Source organism: Mustela nivalis (genome assembly GCF_964662115.1).
Source record: "Mustela nivalis genome assembly, chromosome: 5".
Classification (NCBI taxonomy): domain Eukaryota; kingdom Metazoa; phylum Chordata; class Mammalia; order Carnivora; family Mustelidae; genus Mustela; species Mustela nivalis.
The window spans coordinates 48,316,129-48,344,108 of NC_139024.1; the positions used below are offsets into that span (position 1 = coordinate 48,316,129).

Below are 27,980 nucleotides of genomic sequence, written 5' to 3' on the forward strand. Positions count from 1 at the left end.
GGAGCCTGACACGAGACTCAATCCCAGGACCCTAGGATCATGACAGAAGGCAGAAGCCTAACCGACTGAGCTACCCAGCCGTCTTCTCAGGGCCTTTTGATGCTTCTAATCTTGTTTCTCTTTTCATCTACAAGTAATAGAAAGGACATGGTAAAAGATACTTGCTTTGCAACACCATGGCAAAAAAAAAAAAATACAGCTGTAGAAAAACTTGGCAATTTTATAACAAAAGATAGGTTCATGCTGTCCATCTCCCAAAATTAGGAAGAGAGGCAGCAAGGAAGATCCTGCCCCACCATGCTTTGGAAAAGAGTGAGTATGTCCATCAGTGCATCTTTTTTTTTTTTTTTTTTTTTTATTTGAGAGAGAGAGACAGTGATCACAAAGGAGAGCTGGAAGGAGAGGGAGAAGCAGGCTTCCCGCTGAGCAGAGAGCCTGATGTGGGGCTCAATCCCAGGACCCTTGGATCGTGACCTGAGCTGAAAGCAGAGGCTTAACCACCTGTCACCCAGGTGCCCCCATCAGTGCATCTTGTTGAGGTAAGAGGGAAGAATCAGGTAAAATATTCCAGAAGTTTCATCAACATACAACCATCTTAGCCAAAAAGAATTATACTAAATATAATGTAACTGAAAATCAGCATTTCTAAGCATTTCACTTTCAGATTTATTTAACAAGTTAATCTATTACTCTGATAAGATTCTTTTAGCTAATGAAAAAAAGACACACATACAAAAAGACAGAATCTGATTTTGCTTTATTGAATACTACCCCATGCCCAATATTTACAGATGTAATTTGATGGAATTTATAAGACTACCAAGTGAAGCATTTTAAAAAGTTAATCTCAGATACTCTTAATGGAACTCATCAATTCATATGTATTAATACAATAATTAAAAATTTTCAGCCATTATCCAAGGTGGTTCAGTTCATAAAAACTCTACTTTCAACAAGAGAGAAGTCTGAGGAAATAAGAAGAATTTTCAGAAAAATATTTCCATATCTAGTCACAATCTTCCAGTTGTTCTGTAAAAGAAATCAATAACAATTATAGACATTCCGGCCACCATGAATTAAATATAGATTTCTCAACTGCATGACTCTTTTCCTTAATGCCATATTTAGCTTGAAACATAGAAAACCTATTCTTCTTTTATGTTTTCAATAGGTTTACATATTTTTTAGGTTTAAAAAGAATTATATATCCAAATTTAAACCAGCACCTAAACTCTGTGGCCACGCATCGTGATTACCTTGACTCTCCATTAGGGAGAGTCCATGGAAGGAAGAAGATGGACAAAAGAGATGGTTTCCCTCTAACTAGTCCTAAGTGTGACTTACTGTAGAAACCAGTTACTTTCACAGACATTAAGAGGACACCAGATACACAGCATCTCTCTCCGTGTATCTGAAAGAATACCAAGGATGTGTTGACTAATGGCTTGAACTTACATCTGGTACATTCTCAAAATAGAACTGCAAAAAATGGAAAGGGGGGGTGTCACAGTGGCAGATGGGAGGGCATTATTTTCTCTATCTGTACAAATTTAAAAGGTACCTCTCTGGTTTTCAATGGCCCAGGTTTATTCCTCAGACACAGAATTCAAGAGTTACATTATTTCTATCTTTAAGAAGTGTGGGCTTATGTTATTACACAGAGCCTGGTCTCCCCTTTTTTAAAAAAGATGACAGCTCTTAAAAATGTATTATTATTACTATTTTTTAGACAATCTAGATATTAAAATGTAAATATCACATGTTAATATTAGAATATTAAATGTAAAATTTAATTCCAGCTATACGTTTCAAAATGCCAAGATAAAATAAGGCAGTATGTCAGTGATAGCAACTCCTTTCTATATTAAAACCTGAAAACTAAACAGTTTTTAATGATATTCATTTTTTGCTAGAAAATCACTGCTAAAGAGGCAGATAAGATAGAAAATCATAACAACTAAATGTCATTATCCACAATTTAAAAATATTCATTTGTCTAAAAGGATTCTGGAAATGGTGGTGGTGCTGGATTTTCTTTTATGTAAAAACTTCCCTATACATGATAAATAGGTTTTCTGCTCAACAAACCTATTTTCAGATAATATAAAGGCAAATTTCATGTTATGGATCATCATATAGTTTAAATTCACTGGAGTCCCAAAGAATGTTGCTCAAAGGAACATTTTTCAATAACAGAAATTAACCCTATTCATGAACAATTTAAATGGTCAATAACAATATACAGAAATGAGGCTAAAGTTGGAAGAGTAGAGTAAGGTATATTTGTAAGCAAACCACAGCACAGAGTATCTTCATCTTCATTGATTACTCCACATTAATATATGCACACATCTGTTTTATGGATATCAGATAAACATATATCTGATGTGTTTCTATCAAGTGTAAATATACCAATATACGACTATAAATTTCCTTTTTTTTTTCTTCAATCCACTTTTGTTCTGGAAATTGCTGACACACTGATGACCGTAGCTCTTGGTTAATGGCACAGTCATATGAGTGACATACACTAGCTTTGTCAAAATGCAAGGCTGACTTACCAATACAGTCAATAATTGATCATTTTTCGAAGGGCATCGTAGCACTTCCATTTGTCTGGGATGTAGAATGGCTCGAAAATGTGAGGAAACGGTGTGTCATACCCACATACTCTTGATATAGGAGCTTCTAGGTTCAGGAAACATTCTTCCTACAGAGAAGAATACAGATAGTTCACTTCACAAATATTTCTTTTTATTAAGAGAGATGAAACATTTCCACTTGAAATGTAATTCAAAAAAGAGAAAAAAGAAATGTAATTCTATCCAGGGGCATTAAAATAAATCAGTATATCGAAACGTTAAAAAAAAGGTTAAAAAAATTAAGTGACATATGCAAGTCTGGCATGATCCCAGTTTTACTTAAAATGTCTTAAAATACATGCATGTATTTATATCTCCATGCATAGCTCTGGTTTAAGCCTCACTGGGAATATACCAAATGTGTTGTCCTATAAATTCAAATATAAGGCATGACAAAATTGTAAGAAAATGCTCACAGGAAACTCTGCAGCTTAAAATTAGTGGTGGCATATGTTTTCTCTTGTTTCCTGTGTTTTTCAAATTTTATATATAATGGACATGTATTATTATCATAATAAATGTTTCTAATTACCCTACAGTCAGACTGAACTTCTAGCAGTTACTTAACCATGTTCTGGATTCTCTCATGGCCAGGCTTTTGTAGATGCTGATGGTTCCCAGGCCAATTCCCAGCCCAAGCCCATAGCTCTTTGCCTGACTGCTGTGTGCACATCTCTCAGATACTGTGTTAGGATTCACCTCTGCCAGGAAGCCTTCCCTGGTGGCACTTGCCCAACCCCACACCACTGACAGAGGGGGTTTCTGCCCCTAGCTTTCACAGTACTGAACTGAGCAAGATCCACTGTAGTTGCTCAATTATCTGTCTCTCCTGAGACACAATGAACTCCATGAGGCTAGAGGTCTGGTTCAAAAATATACAATCCCGGGACGCCTGGGTGGCTCAGTTGGTTAAGCGGCTGCCTTCGGCTCAGGTCATGATCCCAGCGTCCTGGGATCGAGTCCCACATCGGGCTCCTTGCTCTGCAGGGAGCCTGCTTCTCCCTCTGACTCTTCCTTCCACTCTGTCTGCCTGTGCTTGCTCTCATTCACTCTCTCTCTGACAAATAAATAAATAAAATCTTAAAAAAAAAAAATATATACAATCCCAACCACACTTGAGGAATCCTACAGGAAATTATCTTCAGAGGGAAAAAAAAATTGGGTGACAAATTCAAACTTGAAAATAATTTTTAGAGAGTTCCAAAAAATCTAAAGAGAGCTATGTGATTAAACTGTTCCTATGAAAATGATATTGACGTTACCCCTCACAGCTATTACTGCAAATAAAATCTTAGGGTTTTGCTAATAGTTGCCAGAGGGGAGGAGGGTATGGGGTTGGGCAAAATTGGTGCCAGGGAGAGGGAGATACAGGACTCCAGTTATAGAATGAGTTAAGTCATGGGAAGAAAAAGCAAAGCACAGGGAATCCAGTTAATGATATTGTAACAGCGATGTAAAGGGAAAGACAGTAGGTACATCTACAAAGAAAGAGCACAATGTATAAACTTGTCAAATCCCAAGTCATATACCAGTAACATTGTGTGTCAGCTATACTAAAGACAAAAAACAAAAAACAAAAAACCTCACACAACTTAAGGTTTTATAGGCATCTACTTCCTGCATTACCCTGCTTTACAAAGGATGTGAGGTCCACCTTTCCCTATATATTTTACTTAATTGTATTTTATTTTATTCTAATTGGCTTCTTAATACCATGCTTTATATTGTTTAAGTTTTTATTTCAATTGCAGTTATGGTATAATATGCATTTCAGGTGTACAATACAGTGACTCAACACCCGTACATCACCCCAAGCTCATCACAGCAAGTGCCTCCTTAATCAACTTCACCTATTTCACCCACCCCCTTCCCACCTGCCCTGGTAACCGTCAGTGTGTTCTCTATAGTTAAGAATCTGTTCCTCAGTTTGCCTCTCTCTCTCTCTTTTTGTTTTTGTTTTTTTTTTTTTTGTCTCTTTGTTCAGTTGTTTGGTTTCTTAATTTCTACATAGGTGTGAAATCATATGGTATCTTCCTTTCTCTATTTCACCTAGCATAAAACTCGCTAGCTCCATTCACATTGTTGCAAACGGCAACATTCCTTTTATGGCTGAGTAGTATTCCAGTGAGTGTGAGTGTGTGTGTGTGTGTGTGTGTGTGTGTGTAATCACTCTTTGCAAGATACACCTGTGTGTTTGCATGAGCATAGAAAAAGGTCTGAAGGGTCACACTTGAACTATTACTAGAGGTTACCTTCTGAGGCCAGGAGTGGCAAAAGGTGAGAAAGGGCTCTAGTTCATACTTAATATGTATTGTAATAGTTTTTATGAAACTATTTGTAATTAAATGTAATTTACATTTGTAATTAAATGACACTGACATAAAAGAGTAAAAAATACCTTCTTGTGTGAATAATGGTTACTATTTTACATTAGTTTTATAACTTTATATGTAGTGTTTCCTTAATTTGGAAACAATTATTCTACATTAAGTGGAGTGAAAGGATGTTAAATCATTATATATAAATATATAAAGTATATTTTTAAAAGTCATGTAAGAAACTAAGGATGTACTAAATGTTGGCTAATTGGCTAAATTGGCTATTTAAATTAAAAAAATCATGGAAGATAACAGATACATAACAGAGGACTATGATTCAATTTTATAAGGATATACCCTGACCAATTGAAACAGTTTGACATTTTAATGCTTTGCTAACTGAAGTATTATTAGAGAGACTGGCATTATTCCCTCCACAGACTTGTGTTAAAACGTGTTTTAAAAAGACCGGAAAAAAAATGCTTGGGTCAAGCAGCTGCACAAAGTGAGTTCCTAATGGACTGTTTCATACACAAATGATTTATCTGTGGCTATATGTTTCTCTGGGCAACCATCAAAACAGGGCATCCTTGTTCAACCTGTTTTTTTCATGCAGAAGCTGTACACACACACACACACACACACACACACACACTTACAAAAAATATTTGAATCTCAATGGCAGACTTGTAGATCAATGTACCAGATTAACCCTCTGGAAAGTATGTATCTCTATTTTATACCATGTTATAATACTAGAACTACAGTAAACGTGTGCCCTGAATTTCCAAGACCATCCAGATTAATTGTATTCTTCTTTTCCACTGAGTGCATAAGCACACTCATACTTTTAAAAACTCTGATGATCTTTAATTCAGAAATAGTAATCCACATAAAATTAGGAAGAAATAATGACCTCACCCACAGAGTTGTAAGGGTTACAGGTCATGGCCGGCACAGGGGCTAACATGGAAGAGACCATTTTCTGAGTGTATATATGGACCAGCTCAGTCCACAGGGAACCAGTACAGATGTGAAAGTGAGGTTCCAAAGCCGTACAGTCTAATATGTAACCAGGGACTTCGGAAGAGAACCCAGACAGGTGCCGAGAGAAAACTCTTCTCCAGCTACTCATAGTCCAAAGTTTCTCCATGGGTCCCATAAAAGAGGACTGGAACCCTCACACTAGACCCCATGAGGGTTTTCATACATTTTGTTGTAGTGTGTGCTTTCACATAAACAGTCAGCTTAAGGAAAAACAGATATTCCTTCCAAAAGACTGTTGTCTGAAATTCAAGTATATGGTATCCGAAATTTACTTCTGAATGTCTTTTTGTCATTTTAAGACTCATCTTTCTAAAGCATGTTAATAATAGCAACCAGACAGAATTATAGGTAATGAATTATATTTTATCTCATTTAATCATTCTCACAAATATATGAGGTGGGTATTACATTCCATTTCACAGATGAGGAAGTCAAGGTGAAAGAGCCTGGCCCAGGTCAAATAGCTACGTACACAGCCAATTAAGATTCCAACCTGACTACCAACCCACGTTCCCAGTCATTCATCTGCAAAGTGACTGCTGAGGATAGTAATAACAGGAAAAAAACTAAAGTAAAAAGGGTAAAATGGTAAAACAGAAGGCAGGTGGGGATTAAGCTTTTAAAACAGAACCTCGATAGAAATAAGGAGTTAAATGGAGTCTAAGATGCCTCTTCTGGGTATATATCAGGAAGGTAGAGGCTAAGACGTGTGAAGGTGTGAGCACACACTAAGCCTCAAAGAAACGCATAGAGCAATAAACAGATGGGTCTCGGGTCTCAGCAACCTCCTGAGCTGTCCTAAATGATTTAAATAAGCATCACTCAAATTGTTTGTATATTAGCCATCTGGGTTGCTATGTGCATTGCAACCAGAAAAGGAAGCTGAGAGTCTGAAATGATAATTCCAAATCATAAAAACCATAAATGCAAGCAACATAAATTCTTTATTTGCCTATATTCTGCAACAAAACAAAGTTTTAAGTGTCTCGTTCAGATTGCAGAGGAGAGAGCCTGTATATTTTTTAGCAGGTAAGAGAGAGTAAATCAAAATTAATTACAAAAGGACCCGTTGTTGTTTTAAGAAAACTAAAATTATCAGTAGGTTTCTAAAAATTCAGTGTATTGCATTTAATCCCGTGTTTTGGTGAACATAATACCAAGTATATACTGTGTGTATGTAAATGTGCACAGATTAGGGCTTTCATTCAAGACCTCCCAGCACTTAACTGCATCTCCCCATTAGAGTTTTAAGTACATCAAGCATAAATTCTCCCATCACAGGAATTACAGCACTGAAATCAGTTTCAGGCATTCCTCACTGTGCCTTCAGTCACTCTCCACAAATCTTTTCATTGTTTTTATGGCAAAGCTGTAGGATATAATTGATACAGCATGGAATCTAGAATTCTTTTTTTTTTTTTTTTAAGATTTTATTTATTCATTTGACAGAGAGATCACAAGTAGGAAGGCAGGCAGAGAGAGAGGAGGAAGCAGGCCCTCCGTGGAGCAGAAAGCCGGATGCAGGGCTTGATCCCAGGACCCTGGGATCATGACCTGAGCCCAAGGCAGAGGCTTTAACCCACTGAGCCACCCAGGCGCCCCTGGAATTCTATTTAAAGGGAATCTTTGTTTTCCTATGATTTAACTTCTCTGAGCCTCTGTCACTTAACAGCAAATTAGGGACATTAAAAATTCTGCTGTTATATTATCCTATTGTCTTGTAACACTATTGTTACTAGAGGCCTACATGCTCCTCCAGATTGTACAGAGTGTCTGAAGAGGACCCGGTTTCAAGCTTGACATAGCGTAGTGTTCAATAATTGCTAGGTTTTTGTTTCCCTCTTGAGATTTCCCAAGTTATAATAAACACAAGGTGTCTGAAAGCACAGATCAAACCATCAATGAAGAAAAGATTCTGGTGTACAGAACGGTCAACACGGAATGGCTACCCTTGTTGGAGACTTACTAAGCCTTAAAAAATGTAAGGAAATACCACAAATAAGTACGTGTCATGTGAGGAGAGGGTGGGAATCACTGAGGTTATAAGGAGCCAGGCTGCGCTAAGGCCTCCTCAGGGAAAGGGAGGGTCCGGTGCTGCCCCCTGGTGGGGTTCAGGGAGCCTGGACACAAATTGCCAGTTCCTGGGCCTGGAACAATAAACAACTTGTGTGGCTAGATGAGGAAGTCAAGAGCTCTGGAAATAGTTAAAAAAAAAAAAAAAAATCTACCTCCCCTCCCCCAGAAGCACATAATTTCCAAGCAATGCTCCTATAGCAAATTAGGCTGTCAGTTACCTACTGGATGGTTTCAACCAGAAGAGTCCAATATAATTTAATGTAACCAAGGTATAGACACTTTGAAATATAGCCAAGAATAAAAGACCACTCGGTATTTAATTTATTTTTAAAGCAATCATTTGGTCTTTACTTTTTAATTCAAGGCAATCCCAAGTTCGGATTTCTTTCTAGAGACAATTCTGGAAAAATTTTTATTCGGTTCTTCTAATGACAGAAAGTTGGAGACAGCCTATTGTGTTAGACCACATATTACCCTGAGTTGGAAGACTGTGAAGAAAAGTTTAAAGTGAGATAAGAACACTTCGGGTCTTTTATATATGTTCCTAGTTTTCATAGCTGACATAGGCGGATTAAATTCCTTAAGTTTCCCTGCAAAACTAATCTTTCTAAACATTTAATGGAGAGTCAGAAAAGGAGGATGCTGTAATGAGAAACAAGTCGAATCAGGCATACATTGTCAATGGGATTACCTCGTAAATCAAAAATGTTACATTCTTCCTTGGAATAAGGAGAAACATTGGCTCACAACTTAATTCCAAAGTAATAACTTGGAAAATTAAATTTTAAATTATTTTGCAAACAAAAAGTTTCACATCATATAGTCATTATTATGCCACCAACAACCCATTTAAACTATGAGAATATATTTTGTTTCCAAGAGGAGAAAGGATGCGGGTAAATTAAGCTCTAAATGTAGTGAGCACCGAACAAGATGTAGAGGTCATAGAGTCATCCTTTCTTCTCTAGAAGAAAAAAATTTAAGAAGCAACTTTATATGATTTGTGGATGTGTTCAGTTTTAAACCTAAATTCCAATACCATTTAGTCCCAATTTAGTTAAATTATTAAATTAACAATAAAAACAACAGAGATTTCACTTCTTAGTGCAAATAGTCATCTAGAGGTCATAATGAGCAGGGCAAGAGTTAAATTCTAAACAGATGGGGGAAAAAATCACAATATACCAAATGATGCAAACTTGATAGCAATATAGTCAATGAACTTAGAGACTTGTATTTTGATTATAAATTGAATAGTCTTATCTATGTAAGGCTAGACATCCCCCCAGCTTCCCAATACTATCAGAGAATATTTGTTTTAAATTTGTTTTAAATCTGCCCTGAAAACTTGCCCATAGCCAAAATATGAGCTTCAGCAGATGAGAAAAAATTATTCTGGTGTCTTGAATCACACTTCCTTAGCAAATGAGTCACAGAAACCTGTGAAGGCCCTAAGCCAGCAACTCCAAATTAATTTCATTACTGAATTAAATAAATACAACATTTGCTAATCTAAAATATAATTTTTCATTTAAGCTAATGGTTTAAATACTATTTTATCATGTTTTTAAAACTTAGCTTAGAAGGCACAGTAGGCTGTACTGATTTTCTATGCAGCACAGATGTATGAAATTAATTCTTCAGACAGCACCGTCCCTAATCTGCCCTCGAACATCAAAACTATGCTTATTTTATTTTTCCGATACCTATGCACAGAAGATACATTCAATAAACACTTGTTGATACGAGGTCTCTCGCTTTGAAAATACAGTGGAACCAGTGGAACTAAGTGAAACAGTATATGAAAAATAGCATTTTATCCAGCTTTCTCTAACACCTAAAACATTATAGTGAAGCCCACCTATTTCAGCAAAGCTTCTAGATAAAATCATAATCCTGACTAAATTAAAAGCTGAGATCTCTCTGACTTAACTTCACTGAAATGTCTACAGTATCTGAGCACTTTAAAAAAAAATTCCATTTCTTCCTCTTTAATGCAAATTACTAGCAATCTGGTACAATTTTTGTTTTCTGTGATTTCTCTAGCTAAAGAATGGGACTGAATTCTAAATGAGGATTTTCATTTAAATTCAAATTCCATTTTTAAAATGGACGCTTATATTCTGAAGTTAGAAATACTATATGTGAACTAAATGGGTTTCCCCTCATACAATCTAGCTACCTAAAACAAACTGGAGTATGATATTAAAATGTGCGCAGAAATGATTCATGGCTCAAATTCTATAGTTGTATTAGAATATAAACAGGTTAATATAAAATTATCTGTGAATCTCCATAGATTAACTGTAGAAACTGAAGTAGAACAAACTTTAAAATCAAATGTAACATTAAAATTAACAATTTATTACTTCATAGGGATTTTTCCTCTCAGAATGATGGTTTTGTAACTTTCACTGTTTTAAAATCAGAAACAAGTGAAAGTGATAACTCATTTCTACCACTTATAATGTTATCTAAGATCACTGTTTAAGAAAGTGCATGTGTACATTATGGCCCAGGGACCGTATTAGCTACTTTATAGGTATTAACTCATTTTGCTTTTCATAAAATCTAAATTAGCAGCCGCAAAGGCAAAAGTCGCACCCCATCCAAACCACTTTGGTTTCCCCGGTAAAACCTGTCAAGGTCTGGTTCGGCTTTCCAGCCTTCCCCCAGATACAGTCTGGAGCTGTGACCCACAGCTGCCGCGCCTTTCACCTGAAGAGCACAGGCGAGAAGCAGCAGCTAAAAAAAAGTTATTTCTCCCTTCCATCCTCCTGCCCATAAACATCGCTTTTATTTGCAGCCCTTGGTCTCCAAAGATGTCCCGAGGCTTTCAAAGTTCAAACGCTAAAGTTAAAGTTCTTTTCAGACATAACTATGGGCAAATTCTGACATGTACCACAAACTGTGGCTACCATGCTTTTGTTAAAACAATTTATATTCAATTGGGGGTGGGGGGAGAAAGAGGCAATGCTCTCAAATTTCCACAGACGCTGGAGCTTCTCAAATTTTATAGTTCAGAATTCTTCCCTATAGAAGCAAGCATCGGCAGCAGTAAAGTTGGAAAGTGGAATTTCCTGAGAATGTGGGTGCTTAATGATAAACATAAGCGACTTGCTGCACCGGGGTCATCTCAGGAACAAACTGCTCTCTGTCAGGTAGGATTCTTGCTTTTGTTTGGCAGCAGGAAACTTCAAATACTCCTCTTAAGCAACTTTCGATGATCTCACAAAGCATTCGGTTTTTCTGTTGTTCCCCCCCCCCCCCATAAAATTATTCCTACAGCATTCTCATACCACCAAATGGTGCTCAGAAGGCAGAAATCAATCCTGGCTGAAGCAATCTGATGATTCTTTTGTCTCGTGACACAGAAAATATATTCTTTCAGAATTTGGGAAACTGAACCTGCGCTAGGAAAATCTCTATTAGGATTTGTCACTGTCCCAATTCTGCAACCTGATTTTAAGTTTCAAGACTGGTCACAAAACGAAACTACTAGAATAAAGTGATTTCCCCCTATCTGGCACCATCTTTCTAAAAAGTTGAGAAGCCAGATAAAGAACTGATGAAAATATCTGCTATTGTACAAATGATCTCTTAGTACGATACAAAGTTTGTTTTTTGTTACTGCTTTTTCCGTCTTTTTTAAATATGTCAAATTTCTAGTTTATGTTTATGTTTAAATGCTAAATGTAAAAACTAAATGCTAAATTGTTAAATGTAAAAAAGGCAAGGGAAAGGGAAAAGATCAACTTTATTTTATCTACGTAATGCCAGAAGAGACGTGTCAATGTTTTTACTGAAATTAAATGCACTTTTTTTTTTTAAGTTAATCTTGGGTGTCATAGCAACACAGCCTTTAAGCTTGGTTTTGCTGAATGAATAAATCAGACCACGTTGTTTTTCAGCAATTAATTCTGGTCACTAGATCACTACAGTTTTACTAAGAAAAGCACAACAGAAATAAATGTCCTAAGGCTATCAACAATTATCAGGGAGATGTAGTCAAAAATTTGTTGATTGGATCCCAGCAGTAGCAGCACTCCCAAAATTTAATAATTGAACTAATTTACAAAGCAAATAAGTTTTTGGCAGGATCTCTGACCTAAGTAAGAAAAGGCTTGTTAGTGCTCGCATTATTTAATGCAGACAGCTTTTACTAATACAAGGAGTTCAACCTTTTCATTCAACAAATCTAGCACTTGTAATTATTGTCTGCATCCAATTAAAATACAATGCGGAACCCAAAATCTATTTTCCTCTTTGCTGCACTTACATATCTATGTTTCTGCCTTTAAAGTTGGTTAACATTTCCTACAAAGAAGCTTTTCAGATTAAATGTCTATGTATCTGCATAGACACATTTTCAGAATTTCCAGAATCAAGAGATAGTTCAGAATTAGAGGAAAAATACACGTGCCTTTTTAATGCCCATAATTGGGTAAATATGTGCTGAAGATGAATTAAGATGAATCTATTTCTCACAAAGTTTGTTATTGCTTGCTCACTGTGGACAAACTTCTAATAGGCCTGATAAAACTATAGATACTATAGATACACTAGTGAAATGTGGTTTAACAATAACTAGGACCTGGTTCTGGATACTTTTGTAGTTAAGTGAAAAAAATATTAAAAATGCTGAAGATACTGTTTGTAGATGAACTAAATTTATGTAGTTTCTTTAAAAGGGGGATGTTCACACAGTTTATTGAGATAGACCAAAGCATTCACTTACTATTTTTTATCTACCTGTTTGGATGAGCTCTACAAAAATTCAATCAGGTCCCTCAATTAGGAATCAGGCTAAAACACACAGCAGGGATTCTCCACCCCGCCCACCCCCTACCCAGAGATCACAGGAGCTTCCCCACTGGTCACATACCACAGACAACCATGTGCCTAAGCATACAAGGACAGAAACAAATAATTCTGTGTTTAATCAACGAATCCTCATGAATAATCTGAGACACAACACGGAGGCCTACCGGAAAAGCAATGTATTTGTCCTTATGCCTCTCACTTCAGGAAGAGGGACAGGTACACCCAGAGAACCAACAGCCAGACATTAACTACATAGTACCCAAAGAGATGTTCTTACTTCCTTAAGTAAGTACAATTGTTTATATAGTCTCAATCCTTTCAGCAACTCTGTGAGGTGGTGACAAGTAAACAGAGGCTGGCAGAGGTTAGGGGAGGTGGCCAAGATCGCACAGGTGCACACGGTTCTACCGGGACATGAACCAGCTCCCCTGCTTATTACTCTTGAGTGCACGCTACAGGGCTTTCGATTTAAAAGTGCGCAGGAGAGTATGGGCTGGAGAAAAGGCAAAATTTTTATTTAGTGCTACCATTACACCTGTGAAATAGAAACTGGTGGAATTGTCTAATGCAAGTCCAATCCATACAGACTTTTTAATAAAAGGCTTAGCAGTTTGGTGTCTTTGGGGGTCGGGGCCACTAGGGAAGAGATGGGTCTCTAGAGTTATAGTAGGTTCAGCACAGATTGAGAGGTTTGGCTTCTTTTAAATATTTGTTGGGGAGAAGATGAAAAAATGAGAGGGAAAAAGGACACGAGTGGAACTTTTTTCTACCATGGGCTTGCTTGAGTGCGGGGCATAAATAGCCCCTTTGAGTTCTGAAGCTGATTTTGAATTCTGAGAAAAAACTGGATATTCAACCAATAGTGGGCTGTAAGCTTCAAGTTGCTTCTACCCTAAGATTCAAGAAAAGCAGTTCAGTGCTTCACGAGGAAATGAAACTTGCTTCTTTTCATTTCCTTATCTATAGGAAAATCTAGATTTAACTTAAGTAGCTAAGTAATTAGATAAGAATGTGACAGCTTTTTGACAGAGTAGGAAAACAGGTCAAATAAACATGGGTTACAAGTTTTATCCTAGCCTTAACTTAAATTGGAATATGAAATTTAATCCTCTCCTTACAGTAAATATTTTATAGCTATTCTCCACAGTTAACTCACTTTGTAGAGCTCTAAAGCTACAGAAGAAAATTCCTGGGTTATTTAAAGAAATGTCTTTTGAAACTAAAATTAAATTTTTTTTTAAATTAAAACGACAGACAACAGATAAGACACCACAATTAAATTAATCTGAAATTAAAATGTAAATGTAAGGGCGGTATGGGGTCTCCCTGCCTCAGACTGTAGTCACTGGCTTCAATTAGTGGTTATTGGCACAGACTCCATGGCTGGCACTGGGGTGTTTATTAAATAGTTGTGGGCTCTCATTATAGGTGTAAAGCTGGCTGCACACACGTAAATGCCACCAAGTGGGCCTGGCTGTGTGCAGACCGGTCCGTCCCCAGGCACGGAAACAGAGAGGTCCCGGTGGTCTGGGACAAGAACCTCAAACATCCCCGAGAAAAGATCACATTGAAAAGCTCAATTAAAACATTATACATGTTCACAATATATCTGGGGTATGATGCATTAACATTTCATCGTTCTCAATTCCCAGTCCCCCGAATGAGCACGCTTGTATGTCTGATATAACAAATCGCCGACCCACAAGGATTTTCCTCAGGTTTCCTCCAGTGCTAATTATGGAGCAAATCTAATTAAGTTTGTGTGATTCACTCCAGCAGTAGGTACTTCGGTTACTTCAGAATTGCCAAAAGGGATCTGCAGTGTCTCTTCTCCCTCCAAAACAAGCACGCTGCGTGCCAAACTGATAACCATTAAACACAGCTGCAGAGCAAATGTGCGGTCTCGGTCCCGTAAATACAGTGTTCACACATCAATCTGCCCCGCGAGCAATGTCGGGTTCAGAACTACCGATTGCGGGTTTATGTGACCATTAGACGAGTCTTATATATGAGTGTTTTCGCCCAGCACAGCTTGAACAGATTCCTGTATGTCATAAGAGATCCTTCCACTGACGAATACCCACTGAAACTCTGAAAACCCCAAACCGTGATAAATAACGTTCAATCAGCATCTTGTTGAATTGGTTTTCGAGCTCTACTCCTCACGTGAAAAAAAGTCAAAGCGGTCTTGTGCGTTTGAGAATGTGTTTGTGGAGCAATTGCCATGCAATAGAGTTAGCCTCATTCCCCAAGAAAATCACAGATACGGTATGTATTAGAAATGCTTTTCTTTTCATGACAGTCGGTGAGTGCGTAACACAAACCTGTAGGCATATCGGAGTTGCAGAAATTGAACGATTTTTATTTCAGTAACTCAAATAATTTCCAAGGAAGGAAATTCTTTTCAGAGGGGCTCTCCAAACTGGGTGGGTTGCCGGATGCTTAAGGCCATGACCGCATTCCCTCCAGAGGCTGTTAGATCACTATGGCAACTACCCTCTCCCTATCAAGCAACAGCACTGAACACTGATATTCTCTAAAAAAAAAAAAAAAAAAAAAACGGTTTCCTTTCTTGTGGCTGCAACGACAGGGAACTAGTTTCAAGACTGAAATATACCACTTTTTGTGCAAAACAAACTATGTTTGCTGCCCAAACGGTTTCACTGGGATTCAATTTTGTCAAAAATACAAAAACAGGGAAATCAGCCATGGCGCCCCAGTTTAGTTTCAAAACAAGGTAAAACTGGTGACAAAAACAATCGAAGGCTGTTACAGCTGGAACGGGTTATGTGCAGAGGTCCAGGCAGAAGAAGAAAATCGGTCTCCAGGGAGCAAATGACAGATCGGAAGCAAAACTGACATGAGAAGAACATATGCTTCCACCCAGCCCTTAAAAGCAGCACACGCTGGAATGGTTGTAGTTCTTATCTGTGGTTGTTCCCCAATATGTAATTATTACCGTGCAGGGTCATAAATAACTTGATTACACTGATTCAATGAAATAACACCTCCCCCCTATTTAAGGAAATACGTGGTTGCCAGCGTGCCTCCCTCCAGGTGTGCAAAAACCAGCACCGCAAGCCATCACGCACACTGCTTCACACAGCTCTGATGCTTGGAGAGAGAGGTACGGTGCCTGATGCAGGGGAGGGCCTCAGTAGATCTCTGCTAACCAAACGGTTCTAGTTTCTACTTAACGCTGTTCACTCTGGGGCATTAATGAGCTTAGTCACTGATGAGGCAAAACAAAATCAGTAAGACAGGAGCTGGGGTGTGGACATTTTCACTCCTTAGCAATTACTGAACACTGTCCTACTCATCTACCAGACGCCACACTATTTATTGTGATCATGCCCTCCCCTAGTTAAAAGCTTTTCCTGGCTCCCCAAAGCTTATTCTTTATTTATCCCCACTTCCCTCCCAGCCCAGTATAGACATGCACAGGCCGACCTCCACTCTGAAGCTTACCATTTTACAAGACTGCCTTTACATGAACCTCTGCTGTCGGATTTTTCTATCCCTTGCTATCTTCACATAGTCCACTTTCCAAAGTCAGCTCCAAGGCCCTTTTCCGGGAGGCCTTCAGAATCTTGTGTTGATTTTAAAATCCATATGTTCGATCATTCGGCAAATATTTCAGAGTGTATTATGTCCCTACCTTCCAAGTTTGAAATTCTAGTGGGGGAATAGGTATGAGGGCGTGCTAGAAAGGAAGTATGCAGGGGTCTGCACCCGGTGATAACAGGGGGCTAGAGCTCCAAGGTACCCAGGGGGCTCAGGAAGGGGTTTCTTTGAGGAGGTGGCATTTGAAAACCATCAGTAACCAGCTCTGCCAAGAACCAGGTAGAAGCATGCCTTCCAGGTCACATAAGAAGTACCAAGGCCCCCAGAGGCAGAGAAGAGCCCGGTGGGATCCAGGCAGGGAGAGAAAACGCTGGTGGGACTGAAGCACTGGAGGAGGGGTAGGGTGCACACGGAAGGAGGAACAACAGGGTGAGGGAGGTGGGTAGGCAACCAGATGGCCAGGTGGTCAACAGACCAGCCCTGGCAGGAAGATGGTAACATATGGTTTTGATATTTCACCTATCTATATTTTACCAAGTACATACAAGAGTAGCTACAGAGATTTGTAAGATTCTCCAGGTAAACTCAACGTTCACTTGTGAGAAATCAGAAATATCATCAGAGATGAAGGATGGGGTTGCTGATAATGAGACCCAGAACAATACAGGGATGAGGGTAGTAAGTCCAAGTACACAATGTAAACAGATCATTCTGGGGGAGTAACTTGGGGGAAATTATCACTTCATTCAGTAGAATACTTTCAAGGGATCAATACTAAAATGCCCACTTCTGAGGAAAATAAAAACAGGGCATTTTAGAACTGGAAGTATTTTATTAGACTTTGTGGCTAACCGGAATCCCTTTTGGTTAATATTCAAATACCTTTTCTCTTCTAGTAATTCAATAGATTTACTACCATATTAGCTCCTTAGCGATAACATCAATTTCTCACTTATTCACACTACTGACTTCCTCTCCCTATTTCTTATCTCTGCATCTCTCTCAGTGGTTTCTTACAGTTATGTATTATACAGAAAAGCTCAAAAAATGGCCTAGCAACATGCATGAAGATCATATTTTTATAAATATTATTTATTGTTCCTTTGGAAAGGATTTGAAATCCACTGCAAAGAGAAACAGATTTTCAAGTGCTCTACGTAGGGGTAGTAAAGAAAAACCTTCTCCCTCATTCGTGTCCTTTCTGGATTTTCTGTCACCAAAGCGGATTACAATATAGCAAGTTCTGAGCTAGTCCCGTGTTAATGCTGATACCCAGCAACCTGGGGTGGTTGTGAGGTAATATAAAAAAGAAAGCAAAATATAATTAGAATGCATTCCATGTGCCCAATTATACAAAACTGAGAAGGGAATATTTGTTTTTGCTTAGCATGTATCTTAATTCTGATCTATAAAAATTCTGATGAACTGAAAATCCTATAATTTGGAATTATTTGGAATCTCTTAGAAAGTTTAATTCCCATTTGCTTTTTGTTTTGTGAAAAAATGTTCTCTTTGTGAAAAAGAATGACAAAACATCTCAACTTCTTTGGTTTTCAGACTAATACTGTACTGTGAAGTAGAAGACTTGGGTCCTTGTCCCGATTCTGTTATCAACTAGTAAGTAACAAGACCGTGTGGCTCTAGCTTTTCTTAACCATTCTCACTGCCTGCCAGGGAACATTGATCAACATGATAACAAGGGAAATCAAACTCCAGTCACTGAAAGAGTAAATGCCCTTCCTGAATCCCTTGAATAGAAGGCATCCTAGCATACAATGCCTGGCACACAGCGACTACTCACTCAGTCGAGGTTTACTTGGAAAATTCCAGTTTTCACTTATCTTTACATCTTTCCGACAGGGAGAAAAGCAAGGGCCTGGGAGTCATTTGCCCTTGAATACTGAAAACGGAAGCCAAAAGATTTTGAGCAAAACGAACTTCAGCCCTGAATTCTTCACAAAGCTTAGACTCCAGGTTGGCAGGTGACGATTTTGACAATTGAATGGCAAAAAAGATAATAAAATATAGACAGCCACAGAGCCAAAGCAAACTAAACAAACAAAACAAAAGGAAGAAAACGAAAGAAACCCCAAGGGCCTTAAGAAGTCACAAAATGCTTTGGTTTAAGAATCAACACTAAGGGGGCTAACTCCATAGTGAGGGGATCAAAAGTACAGGAGTGGCGGCCATTTTGGTGAAAACAATCTTAGCACCATTAACAAAATGAGTGGGAAAGACATCATCAAAGAGGAGGGTTAGAATCACTGGAATAAGAAGTACAGGGAGGATGGGGGAAACACTCCTTCATTTGTAACAAAAACCCAGAAGTTGGGCAAAATCTTCTTTGATGATGAAACGCATAAGAATAATTTCCTGGGGTTAAAACACAGGAGCATCTCCTCAAGGGAAGCTCAGAACGTCTAGGACAGGGTAAAATGTTAGATTTAATAAAAGCAGGCACAGGACAGAGGGACAGAGTGAAAGCAAGTATCTGCAAACCACTTATCTAGCAGAGGTCTTCTACCAGAGGATCTGTACACAACTCTCAAAACTCATCAGTAAACAAAGAAATGATCCAATCAGAAAGTGGGCAAAACACAGGAACAGACCTTTCATTAAAGAGGAGATAGATATCAAATTAAGTACTTGGAAAAATTGTCAACACATTAGCTATTGGGGAAATGAAAATTAAGACCACAGTGAGCTCTCACTACACACTTAATGCAACAAAAATAAAGACCATGACAACGCCAAACGCTGGTGAGAATGTGATCACCCATACACCAGGGGTGGGAATGTAAAATAGACCAGCCACTCTGGAAAATGGCTTGGCAATTTCTTATAAAACTAACCATGCACTGATACCATCCGACCCAGCAATGATACTCTTCAGCATTTATCCCACAGAAATGAAAACAGAACCACACAAAAACGCACACACACAAATCCACAACAACTTTTTCCTAATAGCCAAAACTGAAAACAACTCAATGGGGGAATGGTTGAAAAACTGTGGTATGTATATTCACACATACCATGAAAAACTACCCAATCATAAAGAACAAGAAGCTATTCATAGACACAACCACCTGGATGGAATTCAAAGGCATTATGCTAAGTGAAAAATGTCAGATTTCAAAAAATCCCATACATATAGATGTTGAAATGACAAAACTATAGAAACAGAGAAAAGATTAGTGGTTGCCAGCTAAATGGAGATGGTGGAGGGTGCAAACAGAAAAAGGAATTGCGATGAACAATTCTGTATCTTGATTGTATGTCGAGATATGTGTGTACATGATATATAAGATATATGTATACATTGAAGTGTATATGTGGGATGAAACTGCATATGATTGCGCATGTGCACACGTGAAAATGGGCTGAAAAAGTGGTGAGAAGTTCTGTAGTCTAGTGAACAGCATTGTACCAATGTCCATCTCCTGGTTTCCATATCATACTAGAGTCATAGATGTCACCATGGAGGGAAGCTCAGTAAAAGGTACACGGGGCTGTGAGTACTGTTTCTGCAATTTCCTGAGTGCCTAAAATCTTTCAAAAACTTATTTAAGAGGTTTTTTTAAAGGTATTGGCTAAAAAATAATACCTTGCCAATGTGCTCTCTCCATAAAAAAGAAGGCATATATGTAAGGAGGTAGAAAGGCCTAGAAACAAAGTAATAACCAGGCTCTCGTGTGGTCTGTCAGGAAGCATCTGACTGGACAAATTCGTCTTCTAAATCTCAGTTTTTATCAATTGTGGAAATGGTAGGTCTAGTCCACAGGCTTCTAAAAACTGGATGTGTTTAATTTTAGTGAAGTCCAGTATGTGCCTGGCATACAGGGGATACTGGTTTCCTTGTTTCTTAACCTATACTACATGACAGTGAAATAGACAGACAGACAGAAAGAAAGAAGGTCAGAGTCCCAGCAGAAGTCCAAATGCCAAATCTAAGGGATACTCCAGCCTTAGTGACTACACAGAGGACCCCAAGAACACAGGACTTCTGGCCTCACTCAAGCTGTAGCTTGAGGCTCTGCTGCTGTTCCCTCATGGTAGAAAGTCTTTTCCACAAAATGTGTTCCCAAAATTTAGTAAGTAACTTTAAAGATAGTTTTACGTTTATGGAAAAATGGTGAAGACAGTACAGAGTTCTCATATACCCATGCTCAGTTTCCACTATTATGAACACCTCACATTAGTACTCGTACATTTGCCATAATTAACGAACCAATGTTGATACATTATGATTAACTAAAGTCTACTTGTTATTCATACTTCCTCAATTTTCCGCTAAAGTCCTTTTTCCATTCCAGGGTCCTATATTCTATTTTGTCTTCTTGTTTCGTTAGGATCTTCTTGGCTGTGACTGTTTCTCAGGCTTTCCTTGTGTTTGGTGACCTGGACGGGTTTAAGGAGCACTGATTGGGTATTGTGTAGAATGTCCCTCAATCAGGATTTGTTTGATGATTCTCTCATAATTGGGATGAAGTTAAAGGGTTTTTTCCCTCAAGTATTTCTAGTCCCAGAATTTAATCCCAAATTGAAGAGAGGTGACTGAAATTGGACAATTTAAACTTCCAGAAACCAGCAAGTAGTTTTCGGGTCATTCTCCTGTTAAAAAATGCTTGGGGATCCCAAACATTTCCTAAGAACATTATAGACACCATTAAATAGATCAGCCTAACCTGTGTCAATCACAACCAAACACAAAGAGTTCTAAGACCGATGGCTATGATAAAACAGTCTTGAGACCTCTAACAACGTTCCTTTATTTCACCTGGTAATTTCATTTTGTAGAAGGTTTTGCCAGCCCTTTATCAAGCTCTTATTAGCATTTGTTCCATTTTCTAGACAGAGTTTATAGAATCTCTAAAAATCTGTATAGAATCTTATAAATCTTTAAGATTTATAAAATCTTGGGGCGCCTGGGTGGCTCAGTGGGTTAAGCCTCTGCCTTCGGCTCAGGTCATGATCCCAGGGGCCTGGGATCGAGTCCCGCATTGGGCTCTCTGCTCAGCAGGGAGCCTGCTTCTCCTCATCTCTCCCTCTGTCTGTCTCTCTGCCTATTTGTGATCTCTCTCTCTGTCAAATAAATAAATAAAATAAAAAAAAAAAAAAAGATTTATAAAATCTTAAAAGATACTTCCAGGAACCACATTTTTCTATTAAATAGAAATCAGAAAAGGGGCAGCAATGTATTTGCCTGATAATCTCCAGAAATACAATGATGGAAGGCTAGATTCTGCCATAATAATAATGTTGTGAAGCAATGAGAATTTTCACAAGAATCAGGAATACATGTTACAGATTGGCATATGCTATTGTGTTTAGGTAAATTAAACCATTTTGATACAGGAAATTATTATTTTATTTTTATCATATTGTATTCTAAAATATCACAGAAAGATTTTTTCCCTGAAATACCTGACGCTCAGAGAAATACCAGCGCTATAGCATTTTCTATATGCCATTCAAAATGTCCCCATTGAAAGTATCAAGAATTTATAAATGTAAAATAATTCATTATATTGCATCACTATGACTTTATACATAGTGGCCAGTACTGACTGCCCAGCACCCATTCCCATCTTCCCCCCTTTTAAGAACACTCAGATTTTCCTTCAGATATCCATTCATCTTCTTTTTCTTCTGTCTCTCTCCCCCGTATATTGTGGGAAGGTGACACTTTTCCCAGTTCCGGGAGGGGGGACGGGGCTCCACTGACCTAGCAAACTGGCATATTCCATTCTCCTAAGTTCAGAGTCTCTGGTTCAGGAAACAGGACCTTTCTGGTCTAATGAGGGTAACTCTAGAACACTTGCTTGGAGCTGCTAGAGCCAGACAGCCACTAGGAAAGACATCAGTTCTGAGATCAAACATTTTATACCCAGGCCCCTCCCACTTGATTTAAGAAGGAAAAGAATAAGGTGACCAGAGGCAGGGGTTGGGGGATGGAGAAAGAAGGATGGGGAGAGCAGAGTGGGTAGTGGGGAAAGGACAGATGTATCACAATTACCCAGGAGTTCTGCGAACTGCAGGTCCATCCCTGACCCCTACATTGCTGAGTCACTGCCCTAAGGGACTGGCTGAGCCTCTGGGCATGTATGCTAACATATATTACTAGTATATTGCTACCTACATTTGTAAATTAGAATTCCTCGAGGTACAGTCCGCCTCTCTTCTTCCTTTAAACCATGAAAACTTAACAAAATGGTAGTCCACATTTCCTGTCTTGGTTTCTTGCCCTGTCAACTCATTCCTGCATAGATGCTCATCTAATCGTGTCTTACACAATGCTCTCTCAGAGCAGGGCTCACAGCTGACTGACTGCACACTAAAATTATTTGAAGAGCTTTAGATTTGATGCCTCAGTCCCAACACCCAAAAGCTCTGATTTAATGATCTGAGGGACAGTAAGGTCACCAGGAGTTTTAAAAACCATAGAATATTCTATCAAACAACCAACCAACCAGGGCTGAGAACTACTGCTCTACTAAGCCGTTGCTACGAATGACCCCTAAATCACTAGAGTCAATGAATCTTTCTCAGTTGTTTCTACCTTAAGAGGAACTGGTAGAAAATAGTCACCAAAGAGGAGAAGTAATATTTTTCTCACTAAAAATCCCACAAAGTTGGAAAAAGAGAAGAAGAAAATCCATGTGCAGAGAAGAGCTGTAGGAATATGTGAGTTAGGATAGCTGAAGTATGAGAATTTTATGGGAAACAGTACTGTTTGAAAGAGAAATCGCCGTATTCAAAATTGTCCATAAATCCCTCTCTCCCCACAGAACAGTTTGAAATGGGTCTAGATACTGTGTAAACCCACTTACTAAATGGTTTCAGAAAAACTTTCTTAAGATGTTTTAGTGCCTTAAAGTTTGTGTGGGGAGGTGATGTGTGTGTTCAAAGAGAATCTGAGAGGGGCGCCTGGGTGGCTCAGTGGGTTAAAGCCTCTGCCTTCGGCTCAGGTCATGATCCCAGAGTCCTGGCATCGGGCTCTCTGCTCAGCAGGGAGCCTGCTTCCCTTCCTCTCTCTCTGCCTGCCTCCCTGCCTACTTGTGATCTCTGTCAAATAAATAAATAAAATCTTTTTTTTTTTAAAAAAGAGAGAATCTGAGATACCAGAATTTCTTTTCTTCTATGCATTTTCAGAGACTGATGATCATTTAAAAAAGGGTCAATTTGTATTTGCATTCACAAGTAACATAATACTTCAAAAGATCACATTTCAAAAGCAGAAAACAAATTAAGAAGGTGTCTTTCTGTAACTGAAATAACACTAATAATATGACAAATAGATAGCCAACCCCCACTGAGCATACACCGGGGTGCCAGTATTAAGCATGACTTGCATTATATTATTATTCCTCATGAACCCTATGAGAGGAAAGCTTCATAATCCCCATTCTAGAGATGAGGAAACCTCAGTTTTGAGGTTTAGAGGTAGGTCACTACTCCAGTTGGCATGTACCAGAAACAGTATTTGAAAGCAGCTCTGTCCAATTCAAGAGCTTGAGTTCTTAATTGTTACACTCTTTTCTACATTGTTAGGAATCCACCAAAATTAGTTTTTTAAAAAATGTTTAACTGTCCCTCCCCCATCCCCCCACTGAACAGACTATATTTTTAAAAAATCATTACACAGATTGACAGAGAACAGAAGGCAAAGGCAAGTTTAACCTAAAATGTAAAATCCAGAGCCAGTCACTCTGGGGATTTTCCATATATGTTTACTGGTGATGATGGACAAATTATAATTTTATACTCTCCTTGATTCATGCTATTTCTGTAACTTTAAAGTCTTCCCATTGTGAATATATTTCCCAGTGGCTCCATTTTCCATTTCCACACAACCACAAGTCACTATGCCAAAGGCTCCTCTAACTCAAGGTGGCTAAACAGATCCCAGTTCCTAATGAATTCATTTTTGTTTAGAACACACACACCACCAGCTGTTTTCCATGGACTTGAAAATGACAGCTTTATAGTAAATAAAGGAGAAATGATGGCACTATTCTGAATAAGTACTCACCTCTTAATGGGGCTAAAAAAATGTATGTTGTATGCTCTATATAGTCTATATATGATAATGACACAAATTAGAGCATCTCTCCCCGTAAGTGAATGTTCCCTGGAAGCAGGTACCATATCTACTTATCATTGCTTATCATCTCTACTGCCTAACACATATGGTAGACTCTGTGTAAAAATTTGCTGAGCTCATTTAACATTTGATATTCACCAAAATACTGCAATATACCTGTTGGGTGAGAAAATATATTTGATTTCAGATTATATTTCTCCTACTGGAAATCTCACATGTAATTGTTTATATTTTAAAAATGTAACTGGGAGTACAGAAAAATGGAAAATCAGGAAGGGTACATCTTGTGTTTTGATTACCACTGAATATTATAGCTCTCAAGAGTATGAGACATTATTTCCCTGTTTCATATTAGTTGAAATACATTAAAGATGATGATATGTCAGGGTAAAGAATTACTCTTCATTTAAGTGTTCCTTTTTAAAAATTTATGCAAACTTGGGTTTGCTGAACATTTCTGAGGATTCAGTAAGTTACAGTCATGTTAATTAAAAATATAAACATTTTTAGGTTTCAATGGAGCTAAATATTGGATACAGCCCTTATCAAGCTTCAACATTAGGACTAGAAGTTTTAACTGCAGCAATCACACAAGAAATAAAAGGCATCTGGGGGCTCTGGGGAGCTCAGTTGGTTAAGCGTCTGCCTTCGGCTCAGGTCATGATCCCAGGGTCCTGGATTGAGCCCCACATTGGGCTCTCTGCTCAGCGGGGAGCCTGCTTCTCCCTCTGCCTCTGCCTGCCACTCTGCCTACTTGTGCTCTCGCTCCCTCTCTCTCTCTGTCAAATAAATAAATACATAAATCTTAAAAAAAAAAAAAAGCATCCAAATTGGTAAGGAAGAAGTAAAACTGTCAGTATTTACAGATAACATGATAGAAAACTCTACAGACTCCACCAAAAAAATTATTAGAATAAATGAATTCAGTAAAGTTACAAGATATAAAATTAATACATAGTTATCTGTTGCAATTTTCTAGAAACTAATAATGAAATAGCAGAAAGAGAAATTAAGGAAATAATTCCCTTTATGATTGTACCAAAAAGAATAAAGTACCTTGGAATAAACTTAACCAAGGAGGTGAAATACCTATACTCTGAAAAGTATAAGACACTGATAAGAGAAACTGAAGATAACACAAACATATGAAAAGACATACCATGCTCATGGGTTGGGAAAATTAACATTGTTAAAAGGTCCATACTACTCAAACCAAGCTATAGATTCAATGCAATTCTTGTTAAAATACCAATAGCATTTTTCACAGAACTAGAACAAATAATCCTAGAATTTGTATGACACCACAAAGACCTCAAAGAGCCAAAGCAATCTACAAAGCTACAGTCATCAAAGCAGTATGGTACTGGCAAAACAAACAAAAACTAGACACAGAGATCAATGAAACCAGATAGAGAGCCCAGAAATAAACCTACACTTACATGGTGAATTAATCTATGACAAAGGAGGCAGGAATATACAATGGGGAAAAAAAAGACGGTCTTTTCAATAAATGATGTAGGGAAAACTGGACAGTTACATGCAAAAAAACGAAACTGGAATACATTCTTACACCATACATAAAATAATCTCAAAATGGCTTAAAGACCTAAATGTGAAACCTAAAACCATAAAACTCCCACAAGGAAACACAGTTCATAATCCTAGATATCAGCCTTAGCAACATATTTATAGATATGTCTCCTTAGGCGAGGGAGGCAGAAGGAAAAATACATAGCTTTTACACAGTGAAGGAAACCACTGACAAAACAAAAAGGCAACATACTGAATAGGACGAGGTATTGGATATGGGCTAATATGCAAAATATATAAACAGCTCATACAACTCTCCACCCACCAATAAGCAAACAATCTCATTAAATGAGGGATGGAGGATCTGAACAGACATTTTTCCAAAGAAGACATACAGATAGCTAACGGACACAGGAAAAAAGTGCTCAACACCACCAATCATCAGGGAAACACAAATCAAAATCACAGTAAGATATCACCTCTCACTTGTCAGAACGGCTAAACTAAAAAGACACAAGAAACAACATGTATTGGCAAGGATGTGGAGAAAAAGGAACCCTCGGGCACTGTTGGTGGGAATGCATATTGGTACAGCCACTGTGGAAAACAGTATGGAAGTTCCTCAAAAAATTAAAAATAGGGGTGCCTGGGTGGTTCAGTGGGTTAAAGCCTCTGCCTTGGGCTTAGGTCATGATCCCAGGGTCTTGGGATGGAGCCCCGCATTGGGCTCTCTGCTCTGCAGAGAGCCTGCTTCCTCCTCTCTTTCTCTGCCTGCCTCTCTGCCTACTTGTGATCTGTCTCTGTCAAATAAATAAAATCTTTTAAAAAAATTAAAAATAGAAATACCATATGATCTAGTAATTCCACCAGTGGGTATTTATCAAAAAATAAAAACACTAATTCAAAAAGATTATATGCACCCCTATGTTTACTGCAGCATTATTTACAAAAGCCAAGATATGGAAGCAACCCACGTGTCTGTAGAGAGATGAATGGGTGAAGAAGCCATGGGATATATATATACAATGGAATATTAGCCATAAAAATGAATAAGATCATGCCATTTGTGACAACATGGAGGGACCTAGAGGGTACTATGCTAAATGAGATGAGTCAGATACAGAGAAAGACAAATACCATATGATTTTACTTATATGTGAAATCTAAAACTCAAAACAAATGAATAAACAACAACAACAACAAAAACAGGCTCTTAAATACAGAGAATAAACTGGTGTTTGCCAGAAGGGAAGTGGGTTGGGGGTACAGGTGAAATAGCTGATGGGTATTTAGAGGTATAAAGTTGCAATTATAAAATAAATAAGTCACAGAGATGTAAAGTCCAACACAGGGAAATAGTCAATAATATTTTAATCATATTGTATGGTGACAGACAGTGACCATACTTATCATGACGAAAAGGAAAAAAAATTACAGTGACCATTCCATGGGTGTCCTGCTCAGGTAATCCTCCCTGACAAAAGATGGGACTACAGAAATAGGGTTCCAGGAAAGGTTATTCACCAGAACTGCGGGCTAGAAAACATCCACTGCTGACCTCCCCAACCCACTGCAAAACTGAAGGTGACACTCTGTGTCTCTGAACCCAGCAGACTTCTCCATACACACTCTAGGCAGCTCCTACCCAGAGTGACAGGAGTTGCATGTGAAGTGAAGGTCATCAGCTTTAGATGAACTGTGTTATCTAATTCTTTTTCTCTTAAAAGGTCACCACTTTCATAATGTGAGCTTGCTTAGATTATAACACAATCCATCCTGGGGTACACTGTCACTGGGTATAGTGACTGGATTTTTATTAATTTTATGCTGTGTGGGGGCATATCACAGGGATAATATGGAAACATCTCATTT

At 38.2% G+C, this 27,980-nt stretch overlaps 1 protein-coding gene and 1 long non-coding RNA gene across 2 annotated transcripts in view; one reads left to right on the forward strand and one right to left on the reverse strand.

The window, feature by feature from the left end:
- Positions 1–740: 740 nt before the first annotated feature.
- BCKDHB (branched chain keto acid dehydrogenase E1 subunit beta) overlaps positions 741–27,980 on the reverse strand; it is a 217,720-nt gene continuing 190,480 nt past the window's right edge. The window contains exons 10-11 of the mRNA XM_082731185.1: positions 2,562–2,710; positions 741–1,029 (exon numbers count right to left, since the gene is read on the reverse strand). Coding sequence (XP_082587311.1) covers positions 2,570–2,710 — 141 coding nt within the window. The 3' untranslated portion in view covers positions 741–1,029; positions 2,562–2,569. The remainder of the gene's footprint in view (positions 1,030–2,561; positions 2,711–27,980) is intronic.
- LOC309865062 lies at positions 11,050–18,508 on the forward strand. The gene is made up of 4 exons (XR_014311933.1): positions 11,050–11,244; positions 15,932–16,034; positions 18,029–18,088; positions 18,332–18,508. It is a non-coding gene; the product is annotated as an uncharacterized lncRNA (long non-coding RNA).